Below are 17,821 nucleotides of genomic sequence, written 5' to 3'. Positions count from 1 at the left end.
CTGCCTCTGCCTCCTGAGTGACTGCTGGTCTTACACACCAGGAATATGTACAATATAATCAACAGCTAACGAGACACAGACAGGAGGCCTGCAACACTTTTTAAAGGAAGTTCACAGTCGCTCAATGCTACCCTGTTTAATACCAGAAGATCTGCCTCTGAAGCAAACTGTCTAACCTGCAGTTCAGAACACGCCTCCTTACCATGTGCAAGCGTGAAGGAGGATGGTAACCTATGAGCAACAGGCACTTGAGTGATCAAAGCCCATGAGCAGGATTAATTCTTCCTAAGGAGCAGAGCAGTGTATTCAGTGGAAGTGGTCACCTCCGAGTTGAGCATCAATGGACTGCCAGCAAGTTCTCAGAGAGACTATTGTGAACTCCTCCTGTTGGCTGCAGAGAGCTGACACAGCACCCTGACACAGACCACCAAAGGAAGTTCTCCACTAACAGGCGAGGGATACCAGGAGATTTCTCTCTGTCTCTGTCTCTCTGTCTCTGTCTCTGTCTCTCTCTCACACACACACAGAGAATAAGCGACATTCACACTTTTCTCATTGTTCTTAAAAAAGGGAGATACGATCTTGTTATGTAGCCCAGGCTGGCCTTGAACTCAGCTCTTCTTGACTGTTTCCCATTTGGGGACATCACAGGAGGGGTGCACTACCACACCCAGATAAAATGCAAACTTCTCAGTCCAAATTCTCATGTAGCAGTGCCTGTGGAGACATCACTCATTTATGCATTTGACTATGTGTTTACTGAGTGAGTGGCCATGTGGGTTGCACATATTGATTGACAGGCAGCACAGGTGGAAGAAACTGGGATGGGCAGATATCTTAGTGAGTTAAGAAGGTAGGTAAGGGAAAGAAGTATGTAATATTCATGTGTGTGCACGAGTGTATAATATGTACATGTTCATGTGGGTGTGCACATGTGTATGGAGGCCAGAGGTCAACATTTAGGCGTCATTCTCAATGTTCTCCAACTTATTTTGGAAGGATGAATTCATTAATCCAGCTGGACTGACTGGCCAATGAACTCCAGGGATCTGCCCATTCCTACTCTTGCCCTTGCCTTGCCCCACCCCTGCCTAAGAACTGGGGCTAGAGATGCACAAGGTCCCATGGATGCTGGGAATCTGATCCTCACAGACCAAGTGGTTTCCCCAGCCCCAGAATTGGCAGTGTGCTAACAATGCATCCTCTGGTGCACTGTCCTGCAGGAGACATTTTCAAACACCTAGTACTGGGCTCCTGAGAGGTGCTGCAGGAGTACTCCCTGCTAAAGCAGTAACATTTTTCTTCTTATGGACCACACTCATTCAGATGTCACATGGTTGATCTCAACAGTTAGACAGGGCTTCAAAAATTCCAAATGCAACCCCCCACCTCTTAGGAATTATTCTCCTCAATCTGATAGGGCCAGGTAAGAGAACCTGTACTACAGGGATGGAAGTTTCCTTTCTATGTTTTTCTGATGACCTCAAACTAAATTTTTATCTCATACTCTCTCCCTAATGTAAGGTCTGTTACAAACTTGTTTATGCACCCAGACCATTTCTTTCCACCGAGCCTTCCTTTAGGAGGCAAGGAATGAGGGAGCCATCAGTAGACACCCATGACCTTGATGCTCTTTATGTCACCATTTACCATGGAAACTGCCAGGGGCCCAGAACATCACAACATTTGAAGAAGTGACATCAAACGTCAAAACAGCCAGAATCGCTCTCATGGGTCAGTCACAGAATGCAAACACTGGGCATTCTGACCACTGGCAGTAAGACTCAAGGAAGGTCCACCTCAAAGGGGCAAGGTCTCATAAAGACAATCCTGAAGAATGACATAAACTGCTTTCCTCTACGCAACAGACCAACTCAAGCCACACTTCCTCACAGAAGGTACAAGAAAGCCAGATGCCTCAATGCTCTCTTCCGTTTCCTAGGTCTCCACAAGGCCAGCGGAGGCTGCTCATGGAGGCACTAACAACTGTGTTCTGAAGCCCCACCCAGGCTTTTCCTTTATTCCACATGCAGCAGAGCAGAAGTGTGCTGGACCCAGAGAACCACACCCCCAGCAGCAAGAGCCTGTAGTTCATGGCCATCATGCACTTCATTCAGAGACACCACAGAGGGAGCCATACTGAGAGGAGGTAGGGTCTAGCTAGGTTTGTGTGGAAAGGTAGGCTGGTAAGACATATCTGAGAAGGGGTAACTGTTGGTGTTAGTTTGCAAGTCAAGTGAAAAATGTTCTCATTGTGCATTGAGCTCATAATAGAAAGGTGAGTTTGTGCATTTCTGTGCTCTTCGATGGCCACCTCCAGATCTCAGATCTCTCTGAGACTCTCCAGCAACTCTACCAGAAGGAAAACCATGGAGAAGGGGTTTGATCCAAACCAGCCAATGAGCAAATGGTTGACACATCAACCAATCAATTTAGTATTGCCATCAACTGTCAGTTTGAGCAGTAGCTTGACTACTGATGATAGCATCCCCAGTGTCCTATTGCCCTACACTTAATCAAATGTTTTTACACCACCTTAGTCCTTTTCACTTGACCTGGGATCCATGAAAAAAAAAAAAAAAGAACATGTGATCATTTTCTAAAATCACACACTTCTTCCCGATATTCTAGCAATTCTGTGTAATCCTTGAGTTGAGTGTTTGAGACCATGTGGTGGGGAGCAGGATTGAAGTACTTGATAATATACATGAAAATAGCCATGCCAATGGTTAGAGCGCCCCAAATGGGACACACATGCAACCATCCAATGCCATAGCCCATTCTCCCCTTCATTCATTTATTTTTCTCCCTCAAAATTTACCGGTACTCAGAAGCACTTCCAAGGGTACCATCATGACTCTGGAGGCATCCTGGCTGGGGAGGCTGCACTCCTGGTTTCTGTGCCCAGAGGGCCAGCTGCCGCCCCACCCAAACCCAGGCTTCTGGGTCTCCAAATCAGTATTGGAGCGGAGACCTTTTTGACAAATCAGAAGTCCACCAGAGGAATGGAACCCAGCAGCTCCCTGCAAGGGGGTAGGGGTTGGGGTGGGTTACTCTGAAGCCTGTAGGATCCAGGGAGGCTTCTGAGGGCTCTGCCCACAGCCTGAAGTGGCCTGGCAAGGAAGCAGCTTCTATTATCCACCGAGAAGGCGGCTGTGATGGCTGAAGCCCACGCTGAACGGCCCCCGGAGGGAGTTTTCAGAGGCCGGCATGAGATTATTCCAGCATGGCTGTAGTAATGAAGGGCGGGAGGAGAGAGAGTCATGAATATATGATGTGGGAAGGAGGGCGTGGCTTGAGGGAAAGGAGAGAACCTGTCCCACAATGGGGGAACTGCTGGGGCTAGGGTCCGCCTCCCTGCAGCGCCTGCCCCTGCTGCTAGGGCTCCCCATGGCTCCTCTTCTCAAGCAGGTGGGGGTTAAAGGGACTGAGCCCCACAGGAGCCTGTGGTGAGTGGTCACAGCTTCTTGTCAGACGTTGTGGCACAGAGGCAACTACTGACAGCCCCACCATGCTCTGTCGGACTCACAGGCGTGTGTTTGGAGATGCTTACCAAGCACTGGCAGCCACACAGTGGACATTTTGAGACCCCCGTCACACGGCAGGGTGTTCCTTTCAGATGAAAAATTGCCCATTAAAGGGGTTACGAGAAACTTCAACATAAAAGAACTCAGGAGTAGGATTCTTTATGACTACGTTAAACTGTGTGATTTTCTTTTTCCTTTTTTTCCTGACAGGGAACAGGCATGAGCAATGACTGCTGGTTTCGTCTCCATTTTCCTTCTATCTGCTCTTTCAAGGACTATAATTCCTTCTGAATTTCAAGCATTACCAGAGCATTAAAAAAAAAAAAGACTTGGTGGGGTGGGGGGGGGGCGGGGGATAAAAGTAGAAATCAGGTTTGAAAAATAGGACAAGAAAAAACGATTATTTCTGGGTCGGCCTCGGATGATGTCATCATGGGTTCTGGGTTTGTAACGGCCAAGCAGTGTACAGTAACTCTTCCCGCTCATGTGACCTCTAACATTCATTTGGGCAAAACAACTAATATTTCAATAATTTTCCTGCCTGAGAGGTGAGATTCGGGTGGAAAAGCTGAGAGAGAGTTCCAAATGCTGAGGATGAAATGGGGAGAGAGAGAGAGATTGTGTGTGTGTGTGTGTGTGTGAGCGCGCACGCGCACGCGTGGGGGCCAAGGGGAGGAGGCATGAAAACTAAGTCTTCCTGCGCACACCCCTTTTGCTACTACAAGGGCACCCGGCAATCACATTTGCAGTAGTAGAAATGCTGAGGAATCCGACAGCCCCCTGGCTCCCACAGCTGCTTCCAGCCTCCCCTACAAAGCCCTCCTCGCTTTATGGCTCTCAGGGAATTCTTCAGGGGTTAAATGGGGGAAGCTCGGCCACTACCACCATTGCAATAAATAAATGAATGAACCAGAACGAACCAGTGCACTGTCCCTGGGAAGCAAGTGCCTGATTTTTCTACAATTACAGATGGTAGCTGGCCACCATATATATAGATATGTATTTTTTAAATCATGTTTTACCTTTTGATGTGTGTGTATATAACACAGACACACATGAACACCTATATAAAAAGAAGCATAGTGTCCTGCACACATCCATGCCTTGAAAAATATTTTAGTGTTATTTATTTTGCTTAGAACACAGATTGCTTTAAAAAAAATTGATCGTGCCAGCAACTCATCCCAAAGCCTTATATTTTGCATATACAGCACACACACACACACACACACACACACACACACACAAAGGTTTTTTTTTCTATGCTATAGACAATGCTAAATATCTGAGATCAGGTTGCTATGCCAACAGATTTTTTCCCCCTAAAATGAATAAAATTATTTGGAGGGAGACAACATCCTTGGCTGCTTTTCCTCCCATCCATGAAGCCGAGGGAGGCTCAGGGAGGGCCAGAGGCTGCCAGACAGGGAGGAGGGGAAGGCAGGGAAGGTGGGGAGCGCGGTATCAGCTTACCAAAGACGCGGATTTGATCGTGGCAAAGCGCTCTCGGTTCCGATAGTGGAGGGCCCGGCTCTGAACTGACTGGGTAGGCCGCGGCTCAGGCCTGGGATCGCCGTGGCCCGCCTCATCCCTTACGAATACATGATCCTGCAGAAATGGATGAAGAGGAGGAGAAAGTCCAGCTGCGCTCTTTCCTCGCCGGCTGCCTCTCTCTCACCCCTCTTTCTGAACAAGCACCGCTGTTTGAAATGCATAGTTCAGCTCTCTGCTAGTCCCCGCAGCTCCCACGGTATAAAATGAATAAGCAACACATTGCAGCCTTCGGTTAGGAATGTCAGCTGATCGCTCGTGGGATGCCTTCTGACTCCCTGGCAGGCTTTTTCCCCCCTTTTACCTCCGGAATTACATATATGCAAAAGCAAAAAGGAAGAGGAGAGAGAATGGCGTGGACGGTCGCTTCAGCACAGCCTGCTTAAAACGCGGTGACCAGATAATTCCTTTAAAAATGTCATGTCCATGTCTGGCGGGGAGGATGCTGGTGGCTTTTAACATAAAAGCGAGCCTCCGCCTCATTCCCTTGAAAGAGCTGCGTTGTCAATTGAATTGGATCTGTGAGCTGGTCGGCGGGGTCATCCTTCTTCTGGGGGTGGGGGGGGAATCAGGGGAGGCTTGTGGCGAGCCGCCTCTCTGTCTTGTGCTGGGAAGATTCGGCAGTCACTGAGGGATCCTGCTTTCCAGTCATGATCGTACACAGTTCTAGCACCTTCTCTCTACAGCTTCTAAAAGGATTTTTTTTTTTAGATTTAAAGAGACAGGCATGCAATTCCAAACCAAATGACACTTTCATAAATGGTCCCTCAACTCAGGCATCGGTATGCCAGCAGACTCAGCGAGGCTGGGATTTAATGTCCTTGACTGATTTAATCGAGTCCTGTGCTTTCTTGATGGCCAAAGATGATTAATCTCATTCTAACGCCCCATGGAAAAAAAAAAAAAAAAAACATGCCCTGGGTGGATGGTAATGGATGTTCCTTAAATGCAACTGAAATGGCCTTTAAAGGAAAAATGTTTTCAGAGAACCGTGCCCCCTCTGTGTAAGATGAGCTGGCCAGTCAGTCAGTTGGGAGTGCTAACCCTTTAGAAAATTAAACCCCCCCCCCAACAGTACTCTGACAATTTGTAGCTCGAAACCATGTTCAATGGTGGGGGATTTTTAAATAGCACATGCTCAGATGGGCAAAGAGAAATCAATTTCTTATTCCCCAGGGTTCTAGGAGAAACCATTTGTTTGCATTTTCTCCAGGAGTACCTGAAAATTTCAAAAAACATTTAATTGCCCTTCCCTTCATTGCAAAGCAAGGACCAACAAGGTCCAGAAAATACAAAAACTATATCATTTCTCTGAAATCTTCAAAAAAATCAAAATGTGTAGATTTTTTGAGGGAAATGAAATGCTATAACTAGGTTTTGATGTAAAAGCTGTGATGATAATAAATAAATGAAAAAACAATGGATTTCCTAAGCTGGGTGAGGTTGTGTACACCTATCACCAGCAACCCCCACCAACACACACACACTCGGAAGCACTAGAGAGGCAGGAAAAATTGCAGGTCTGAGGTCACTGTGGGCAGCCTAGTCAGGGCCTCTCCCCACTCCTGAAATAATTAAAGACATCTCTAGCACAGGTATTTTGAAACTTATGAAAAAATGCTTGAAGGACCAGCCAGGTGGTGGTGGCACGCGCCTTTAATCCCAGCACTAGGGAGGCAGAGGCAGGTGAGTTGGAAGCTGGTCTGGTGTACAGAGTTCCAGGTCAGCCATGGTTACCACTGTGAAATCCTGTCTCAAAAAAACAAAACAAAACAAAAAACAACCAAACAAACAAACAAACAAAACCCTTGCAGGATCAGGATCATTTGAATTATTTTGTATTACTTCCTAGAAGATCTGAACTGAGCTTGGCGTGTGACTGGGACCCTGCAGTGGGTCTAGGTTCTTGCAAGGCTCTCATCTCTCCATTACGTGTTTACTAATGAAACTACACCATATCTAAAATTGAAGTCACACAAGACAGGTTCAGAAAAGCATGACACTTCTCAGTGTCAGCATCATAAGAGACACAAAGTCTAGGGCCCTGAGCCATGACTTTGGTGAGAATTAAGCAAAGCCATTAAAACAGAACATGGGGTAAGTAGCGTAAACAGTTACATTTTAAGGGGTGGTAACTTCGCCTGCAAAGATAGCCAGTGGCACTGGAAGCCACAGTGCTCACGCCACAAAACAAAACAAAAATCATCCACACACACCCATATGTAATAAAAACTAGAACCCAGGGCATGGTGATGTATGCCTATAATCCCAGCACTGAGGAGGCTGAGGAAATAGGATAGTTTGGGGTCAGCCTGGGCTACATTAGTAAGCCTCTAACTCAAAAAACAGAACAGAACAAAACAAAAAACAAGAAATCCCAACCCAACAAGCAAAATTATGAATGTTTTAGGTTTAGGACCCTGATTATCAAATTAAAAGCCACTGATGGTTTTTTTATGTGTTAAGTGTATGGAAAATGGAATACATTCAAAAATCTAAAATCTGATATCACTTTTATTGTTACTGACACATTAAATAACCCACTGAAGTATATGTTAGGAATGCTTCACAAAGTGTGAGACCAGACTCAGAAAAAGAAAAGAAAAAAAAAAAAAGCTAAGATATCACTTGAGCAATTAGTTCAAAGAGGAGGTCCAAAATTTTAACTGACTTTAAATACAACAGATAAAATTAATAATGTGAGTCTTTGCTTTACCTTTTTTTCTTTTCCAAGAACTACATTTATATATCTATTTGTGTGTGTGTGTGTGTGTGTGTGTGTTTGTGTGTGTATACACGCTATGGCACATGTGTGAGATCAGAAGACAAACTATAGGAGTTCAGTTCTCTCCTTCCAGAATATGGGCCTCACTGTTTTGCTTTTCATGAGTCTTAGATTTGCTGGGCAGTTTGGCATCAGGACACCAACTCTGACCTAGTATGGGAGAGGCAACACGATAGGGCTGCAAGTCATTCTAACACCGGCCACACCACTTCCAGTGCAGCAGGCAGGGAAGAACGTTCACCTGTTTTAAATTTTATTTACTTATTTGGAGAGAAGGTCTTGCTACTGTAGCCTGGCTGGCCTGGAACTCACAGAGCTCCACCTGTCCCTGCTGAGTGCTGGGATTAAAGGGGTGGCTTACTTGTAGTTTGTCTTTTTAGGCAACCATTTTGTCGTTTTGGGCAACCATTCGCTTTAACACTGAATGATATCCCAGGCCCAAGAAATAAATTTGTAAACGTTCGATCTCATTGGATTAAAAAAAAGTCCAAGTTCCCAAATCAGCTTAATGAGATGTTTAAAAATAAGGGGAATGTGGCTTGGGACCTGAAGCGATGTGTGCATCACCTTCATTGAATATTGTCCTTCAAGTCATAGACCCTCAGAGTTTAACCACTGTATCTGATGCTCACAATTTCTGAGCTGGGCACCATGTAGAAGCAGCCATTGAGAGGGTCAGTTAACATAATAGCAGTAAAAGCCGGAGGAGCTGAGGGCTGACATCTCTGAAGAATATAGCAAGCCCCATGCTACATTTTACCAAGACCAAATACCTGTCTTGGTGGTAATTCACTTTTAAAATATCATCATGGGGACTGGAGAGGCAGGCTCGGTAGGTAGTGGTATTTGCTAACCAGTCTCAAAACTTGCATTTAACTGACTCCTGCGGGTTGCCCTCTGACCTCCACAGGCACACTGTGGCACACGCATACACACACATGTGCATTCACGCTAAATAAATTTTAAAAAGTAATGAGATGTTATCACTCAGGGACACACAGAATAGTCCCTTGAAATTTCTTTGAAGCTGGATTGATGTATATGTATATGTATATATATACACACACATACATGCTATAATACATGCATGATTTTTTCTGGTGTTGGGGATTGAACCTGGGACCTTGCACATGCAAGGAAAATATCCACTACTGAGTTGCATCCTAAGCTCTCTCTGTCTTATTTTTAAATAGTATTTATTTATGTGTGTTTGCTTGCATGAGTTTGTGTACACTATGTATGTGAAGATGCCCTTAATGTCCAGAAGAGGTGGTCAGACACCCTGGAGTATGGTTGTGAGGTGTCATGTGGGTGCTGGGAGTCAAACCCAGCACCAGTGCTTTTAGCCACCAGCACTCTCGAGGCCCTTGTTTGGTTTTGAGATGGGGGTCTCCCTGTGCAGCCAGGCAGGACTCTACCTGTGATTGTATGGTCTCAGCCTCTCATATGTTGGGATGGCAGAGGGATGAGCGGTTTCTGCTGCCAAACCTGGTGCATAATATAATTTTTTTTTGGTTTTTCGAGACAGGGTTCCTCTGTATTGCTTTGGAGGCTGTCCTGCAACTTTCTCTGTAGACCAGGCTCGCCTCAAACTCACAGAGATCGGCCTGCCTCTGCCTCTTGAGTGCTGGGATTAAAGGCGTGCACCACCAACGCCTGGCACATAATATAATTTTTATGAAATTATTTATTTTATTTTTTATTTTATGTGCATTGATGTTTTCACTTGCATGTGTGTCTGGAATTACAATTACAGTTGTGTGCAGCCATGTGGGTGCTGGGAATTGAACCCAGGTCCTCTGAAGAGTAGCCAGTGTTCTTAACCGCTGAGCCATCTCTCCAGCCTCCTCTCACCCATAATATGATTTTATATAGTGATAGATACTAAAAAGAAAACAATTAGGATAGCGAGATGATGATTAGAATGGACATTGTTTAGTGGCTTTTCTGAGACTGTGGACATAACCCGGGCAAACTGGGGACCGTTGCATAAAATCACACCCTTGATTTTTTTCCATCTTTGTGGTTTTATATGGAAGTGAAGCCCACTATGAGTGGGTGCTGCTAGTGCACAGCCCTTTGTGTTGCCCATATTCAATGACTCAAGCAGGAGGAAGCATCTAGACCTGGCTATTTCTGCCTACCTTGGGCAGCTCTGAGGGGACAGAGCCATCCATGGAGGCTGCTAAGGTGTCCAGAGAGCCTGAGCCTCAGGTCAACTCCTTCCTTGCTATGCGTCCTTCTCCCTCTCATAGCCCATCATCCCAGAGGAACATCGGAACTATAAAACCAAAAACCCAGGTGCTGGAGAGTAGTTAAGAGCACTTACTGCTCTCAAGGTGTGCCTGGTTTGGTTTTCAGCACCCACACGGGTAGCTCACAGCTGTAACTCTAGCTCCAGGGGCTCTGATGCCCTCTTCTGGCCTCTGAGGGCACCTGAATTCGCAGGCTACATAGCCTGTCATCCAGCCTCACACACATACACATAAATAATAATAAATAAGCAAACAAAGAAGGAAAAACCTGGCTTGGCTCTGCTTCTTGGAAAGTGTAACCAGGCACTCAAATGTCTGACCCCTACATGTGGTACTGCCATCCATCAGTGTGGATAGGGGACCAACTTGGGCGGGGCTTCTCCAAAAATCCCCTTTGCAGGGAAATCTCAAGTGGACTGCATATACCTACTATAATACAGAAAGGCAGATCTTGACCTTCTCCTGCCTGGGGTGGGCGTGAGGCTGCTGCTTCCAATATTATAGAAACAAAGGCGGGAGAAGCCTCTCTCTGGTGGAACCCTTGTCACATGTGCAACACCCACTGAGCACAGAGATCCACTGTAATGCTTCCTTTGCAAGCTATACTCATGGGACCCCCACAGGTTATAGAGGAAACAGCCAGCACCTGTGAGCATCCACAAATACAAACACTTTCTTCTGTTTTTTTTTTTTTACATATTTATGTATTTTATGCCACCCCCTACACCCCCCTGGAGCACACATGTGCCACAGTGCATAGGTCAAGAGACAACATGTGAGAATTGGGTCTCTCCTGTCCTGGGGGTTGAACTCAGGTCGTCAGGTTGGTCAACAAACACCTTCACCCACTGAACCATCTTCCTGATGCAAAGGTTTCTTTTATACTTTAAATACATGATCCTATAGTCCAAAGAGTTCAGTTAGCATTGAGGCAAATGGCTTTCTTTATTGGGTATCATCCATTTCTTTAAACTTCCTGATCCCCATACCCTGATGTTGCCCCATTTTGATGTGCACCCACTTTCCAGGCTCCAGCCTCTCTGACATTTGCCCTCTTCCTTAGCATGTAATGTTCCTCCTGCCCCAGGGCCTTTGCATTCACTGCTCTTGGATTCACTCCCACCTCTCATCCCAAGCTGTGAGGCTTCCAACTGTCTGTGAGATTTCATCTAAACTGTCATCTTGTGTAAACCATTCATTATTCTCTGGTTGACTAAGCCCTGTTACCCAGATCAAATTTTGCAAGAACACTACACATGAATGGCTCAGATACTTAAAAGAAGTGGGGGGGTTGCTGAAGAGATGGCTGGGAGGGGGTTAAAAGCAGTTGCTGCTTTTGTAGAGGACCCTGACTCAGTTTCCATCACTCATAATAGCCTGCAACTCCAGTTCCAGGAGGGTCAGACACCATCTTCTGGCTTCTATGTGCACTGCACGTACACAGTACATATATACATACATGCAGACAACACATGAAACAATCATACACATGAAGTAAAATAAATACAAAGGATCTTTCTGTATAATTTTGCACTGTGGAATGCTGACCTGGAGTCAAAGCAATGGCTTTGAAAGAAGAAGTCCTGTTTTTCAGAGGGAGTTTTAACCTCTGAGCATTCTGCTGGTTAGGTTTTCATCCCCATGACACAAGCTAGCGTCACTGGGAATAGTGGGAATAGGAAACTTCAACTGACAAACTGCCTCCATCAGAGTGACCTGTAGACAAGTCTGTGGTGCATTTTCTTGACTAATGATTAATGTTTTAGAGCCCTGCCCCATGTGGGTGGTGCCATCCCTGGGCTAGTGGTCCTTCGTGCTATAAGAAAGCCAGTTGAGCAAGTTATGGGGAGCAAGCCAGTAAGCAGCACCCTCCATGGCCTCTGCATCAGCTCCTGCCTCCAGGTTCCAGTCCTGAGTCCCTGCCCTGACTTACATCAGTGACAGAATGTGACCTGGGAGAGGTAAGACAAAATAAACACTTGCCTCTCCACAGTGCTGTTGGTCATGGAGTTATCACAGCAACAGAAAGCCAACTAGGACAGACATCCTTAATCAGAACCATTCATTGAAAAGTCAAAAGAGTTAACGTGGTAAGAAAGTTTGCCACCAAGCCTGATGACCTTGGAAGCCACCACCCTGACACAGGGAAAGGACAGAATCAATTCCTGCACGTTTTCCTCTGACCTCCACATGTGTGCTGTCACACACATGTGCACCCTCCCCACAAAACAAACAAACAAAATAAATAAATCTGTAAATGTTAGCTGGCAGAGAGAGAGAGAGAGCTAACCTTAGAAGAATTATAAACAATGAATTCTAGAAACCACAATGAATTCTAGAAACCACAAGGAAGAATAAAAATCATCCCTAAAACAAACAGCACTTGGGACTGTAGACTCCAAAACACTTCCTACCCCTGCCATCCAGTAATGGGGGCTGAACCAGGGGTCCCAACTGTGACAGTTGTGGACACCACAGGTAGTTCCCTCTTCAGTTCTCATCTGCTGCTATTGTTTTGTCTTTGGCTTCTCATTTTGAGACAGAGTCTTGGTGAGCTGCTCACCCTGCGCTCATTCTGTAGCCCTGGAGAGCCTTGACCTTGCCATCCTCCAGCCTCAGCCTCTTGAGTCTCAGGGATTAAAGATGAACTGTGCCAGGTCTGGCTCTGAGTTTTCTTATGAACGGTCACATCCGGGAAGCTCTGAATGCCCGGGGTGTAGAGGTCACTGCTTTACGGGGTCTTCTATGAGGCGTCTTTCCATGAGGCTTCAGGGATAGCTTTGACCCTTCTTTCTTTCCCCTTCCTCCTCTTCTTCTTCTCCTTCTTCCTTCTGCCTTTTTTTTCTTTTGAGACAGGGTTTCTCTGTGTAGCTCTGGCTGTCCTGGAACTCACTCTGTAGACCAGGCTGGCCACAAACTCACAGAGATCCACTTGCCTCTGCCTCCTGAATGCTGGGATTAAAGGTGTGCGCCACCACACTCGACTTTCTTTTTCAAAAATTCATTTATGAATTTATATGCAGAGGTGTTTTACCTGCATATATGTCTATGCATTGTGCATGTCTGGTGTCTGAGGATGTTACAGATGGAGTCACAGATGGTTGTGAGCCACTATGTTGGTACTGGGAATTGAACCCAGGATCTCTGGAAGAACAACCAGTACTTTTAACCTCTGAGACACCTCTCCAGCTCCTTTTTTGTTTTTCTTTTCTTTTCTTTCCTTTCCTTTTCCCTTCCTTCCTTCCTTCCTTCCTTCCTTCCTTTCTTTTGAGACAGAATTTCATTCTGTAGCCCAGGCTGGCCTACTACTCACAATGCAACACAGGACAGTCTTGAACTCGTGGCAATCCTCCTGCCTCAGCCTTTTCAGGGGCTTGGATTCTAGACACTGTGCCACTGTGCTCCACTGGGATTTCTTTAGCATTCTGCTGGATGATGCCAGCCACCGGAGCAGCCGGAGAGGATGAAGCAACAGGAGGTGTGGCCAACATGGTCTTCTGCCAATTCATTATCAGAAGTCCTCTTTGTGGTCTTTTCCCCATTGCTTTGGCTGCAAAGAGGAAACCCACCCCCCCTGAAAGCAGCATGTCCTGAGCTGGCTTTGCTGGGACCACCCAAGCTTTGTTCTCGAGGGCCCTGTGATGCCTACCTTCTTGTGCACCATGGAGGAGCTGGAGTTGACAGTGCCTTCATCCTCCTGCATCATGACGAGCTCGGGGCTGCTCTCGTCCATGGCCTCTTGTATGCTGTTCACACTGCTGCTGCGGCTGCCTGTGCTCACTGACACGCTGGGGATGGAGTGGATGCTGCCCAGGCTGTCTACCTCCCTGTTCAGGTTGCTTCCATGCTCACTGTCCTGTAAAAATGGGCACTGGGATTAAAAAAACAAAACAGCCGGGGATCTAGTGGTGACTCGCTGACTGGGCTACCGAGTGCTCCATTCTGCAGTGTCGAACTCGCTTTTCTGTTGGCGTGCAAAGATTGTGTGTGTGTGTGCATGCACATGCACAGTAGACAGAGGTCAACCCTGGGTGTTGTTCCTAAAGAGTCATCTACCTTGAATTTTGTGACAGGGTCTGTCAGGCTGCCCAACAAGCTCTAGGGATCCTCCTGTCTCTGCCTCCCCAGAGCTATGATTATAAGCAGGTGTCATGACTCCTGGCCTTTCTTTTTAAATATGGGTTCTAGGGATGGAACTGAGGTCCTTGTGACTTATCAACTCAGCCATGTCCCCAGTTCCTCACATATATCATCATCATTATTTTCTAATGGAGGATCTTTGGGGACACTCTACCATGGTCAGACATGTCACACTCACTTCCATGCCTCCCCCAGGCCACTCTGTTTATTGGTCTTAAGACTCCAAATGCTACCATCACAGGGTTTTCCCCTATCACACATGACCATGACATTGTGGGATTGTTCCCAATATGTATCATGAGTCGGGCTCCTTGGGAATACCCCAGTCCTCCAGAGAGACACTGCTGGCCACAAAACTGATGATCTCTATGATACCCGCCATTGCCACCTGAAACTGGACTGCAGTAGAGGGGGCTTTTAGAGGGGACAAGCAGTATGCTCCCTTGCAGGCCATTAGTGAGTAGCTGCATATGAGGTAGAGGTGTGAGTCCTAGTGTCTGAGGTTGGTAATTAAATTCTGCCTCCAATAAGCAAGTCTGACATGCTTTCCTCTCTGATCTCATTAAAAATATCTGTTAAAAGATGGGCAGTGGTGGCCCATGCCTTTAATCCCAACACTGGGGAGGCAGAGGCAGACTGAGCTCTGTGAGTTCAAAGCCAGTCTGGTATACAGAGCTAGTTCCAGGACAGCCAGGGCTACACAGAGAAACCCTGTCTTGAAAAACCAAATAAAAACAAAAAACCTGTTAAATAATACTGGTATGCATCACTACTAGGCCAAAGCCTAACAGTGGGATGGGGTGAAATAGTGTGAAGAAGGCAGCCGCCATCGTAGAAGAGGCCCCCCCCAGATTAAATGTCACTAAGTCAATTTAGTTACAAGTAAGCCCTGTTTTCAAACCTACTATACACAAATGAACTTAGTGAATTACTATGTAGACATGAGGGTACAAGCAATAGCTCAGTAATACAAAATGGTAGACAATACACTACTTTTCCTTTTTTGTTTAGAAGACAAGGGTCTCAGTATGCAGCCAGGGCTGGCCTGGAACTCAATCTGTAGACCAGGCTAGCCTCGAATGCACAGAGATCAACCTGCTTTTGCCTCCCTAGTGCTGGGATTAAAGATGTCTGCTTCCACACCCCACTAATAACGCGTCATGTTTTAATGCATTCATTTTCTCAATTAAGGGGATGACAATTGTCTATACTGATCAAGAGATTTTTATAGTCCAATTCCTGTTTTTGAATTTTTCTACTGATAAAATAATTTTGTTTTATTTAAAGTTAAAAAGTAGCACTCACTCTTCCTCTCTTCCCCCTATGTAGTTATTTTTCTAAGATTTATTGTGCGCTGTGGTGGGCTTGTGGGGTCAGAGGATAACCTCAGGACTTGGCTCACTCCTTCTATCACGTGGGCCCTGGAGGTCTAACTCAGGTGGACAGCAGGTACCTTCACCAGCTGCGCCATCTAATTGGCCCTCATCAAATTCTTTCAGCTGGTGAAAGGCCAGGAAGCCATCTTTCCTTTGAAAACTCACTGTGCATGGTGTCAAGAGACTCAGATGTGGGGACTTTACATCCCCGGGCCCTGCCCTGAAATAACCTCAACCCACCTGTAGTCTCTGGCCCAAGCTGGCCCCAAATCCATGATCCTCCTGCCTCAACTTTAAGTGCTGGGATGGCAGGCATGCACTGCCATGCCTAGCCTCTCCCTGAGGCTGACACACTTCCAGACAACCCAGGCTCAATTGTTTAGTCCCCTTAACCCTCTCCTCCGTCCCCTGCTTCCATCACTTTCTCTCTCAGTGAGAACCACATCCTAGCCAGCCTACCTTTCCCCATCCTTAGGGATACCACCTTTACCCCTTAACCAATGGGTGCCTGGGATGTCTCCTATCCTAGTCCACTTATGCTCTGCAGCCAGGACTGTCCTCCCAGAGATGAGCATTTACCTGAGTCTAAAATGGACCAAGCCCTGGAAGGGGGAGGGGCACAGCCTGACCACTAGCTGAGAGCTACTGACAGTGAGGACTGCTGGGGGAAAAGAGTCAGTTTTCTTTATGGATGTGACCCCTGGAAGGTTGACACGCTCCAGTGGGTCATCCCATGTTGATGTACACATGGGCGGCACTAATTGGACCGAGTGGGTTAAAAAGGAGGTGTGACATTGGGAGGCTAGGGGTGTGTGGTGTGGTGGTTTGATAGAAAGTGGCCATCGCTGGGGTGGTGGTGGCGTACGCCTTTAATCCTAGCACTCGGGAGGCAGAGGCAGGTGGATCTCTGTGAGTTCGAGGTCAGTCTGGTCTACAGAGCGAGTTCCAGGACAGCCTCCAAAACAATACAGAGAAACCCTATCTCGAAAAACCAAAAAAAGAAAAAAAGAAAAGAAAAAGGAAATGGCCCTCAAAGAGAGTGGCACTATTATGAGGTATGGCCTTGGAGTGGGTGTGGTTTTGTTGGAGGAAGTGTGTCACTGTGGGGGAGATCTCATATATGTTCAAGCCACACCCAGTGAGATAGTTCACTTCCTGTTGCCTTTGGACCAAGATGTAGGACTCTAAGCTCCAGCATCACATCTGCCTGCAGGCCACCATGCCTCCTGCCCTGATGATAATGGACCGAACCTCTGAACTGTAAGGGAGCTGGTGCCCAATTAAATGCTTTCCTTCTAAGACTTGCCATGGTCATGGTGCCTCTTCATAGCAAATAGAAACCCTGACTAAGACAGGGCGAGTGGGTGGGATGGTCCTAAATATGAATGGAAGGATTTGAATGCACATGTGAGATGCTCAACTAAACTACAAATATATTTAGAATGTGTGCTGTGCTCATTCATGAATGTCCACTCCATCCCATGATACTCCTCGACTCCTGCGCAGCACTGTCCCCCACCCCAGTACCTTTTATACTGTGCCTTAAGTAAGAGTTGCTGCATTTATGTCTGTTACCCCGGGTGTTTCTTAGGGGAGAGAGCACCCGCCCCATTCCCATCCTCCTAAATGTTTTCCCTGTACCAAGCCAGGAAGCTGAATCAGGAAGCTGAATCAGGGGGACCTACTTCTTCTTCTTCTTGTGACTCGTTCAAGGGTCCGTTCCGAGTCTCCTGGAAGAGGATCTTCTTCATTTTTCTGTACTGCAGGTTGTCCAACTCTCGGACGGCATCTTTTGTCCTCTGTATGAGGTCAATGAGGACCCGTGGTGGCCGCTCCCTCCGAATGAAGTCATGCTGATGGACAGGGGAGGAAAACACTGATGGTGAGCAAGCCTTATATTCATGAGCAATGTACACATATAAGCAGGCAGGGAAGAGGGAACAGGCTCACGGTCCTTGAGGCTGGTGTCCCTCGTGGGTCCTCCCCTTAAAAAGAGGTAACAATGCTCCCACATTTTGTCCTGAGCTACCCTTCCTAGACTCTGCTCTAGAGTCTCCAAAAGAATAAAGAATTCTTTTTTGTTTGTTTTTGTTTTGCAAAGCAGGAAGTGCATGATTTTAATCCTAGCACACAGAAGGTAGAGGTAAGGGGGTCTCTGTCTCTGTGAGTTCGAGGCCAGCCTGGTCT

At 46.5% G+C, this 17,821-nt stretch overlaps 1 protein-coding gene across 4 annotated transcripts in view; it reads right to left on the bottom strand.

The window, feature by feature from the left end:
- Taok3 (TAO kinase 3) overlaps positions 1-17,821 on the bottom strand; it is a 161,149-nt gene that overhangs the window by 33,591 nt on the left and 109,737 nt on the right. For all 4 annotated transcript variants that reach the window (XM_040731174.1, XM_040731173.1, XM_040731175.1 and 1 more), the window contains 3 exons: positions 17,320-17,487; positions 13,768-13,974; positions 5,001-5,135 (listed from right to left, as the gene is read on the bottom strand). In XM_040731174.1, the coding sequence (XP_040587108.1) occupies positions 5,001-5,135; positions 13,768-13,974; positions 17,320-17,487 (510 nt within the window). The remainder of the gene's footprint in view (positions 1-5,000; positions 5,136-13,767; positions 13,975-17,319; positions 17,488-17,821) is intronic.

This window comes from Mesocricetus auratus, unplaced genomic scaffold (assembly GCF_017639785.1).
Source record: "Mesocricetus auratus isolate SY011 unplaced genomic scaffold, BCM_Maur_2.0 Super-Scaffold_100025, whole genome shotgun sequence".
NCBI classification, from domain to species: Eukaryota; Metazoa; Chordata; class Mammalia; order Rodentia; family Cricetidae; genus Mesocricetus; species Mesocricetus auratus.
Note: the sequence above shows the minus strand (reverse complement) of the source record. Positions and strands in the feature narration are given on the sequence as shown.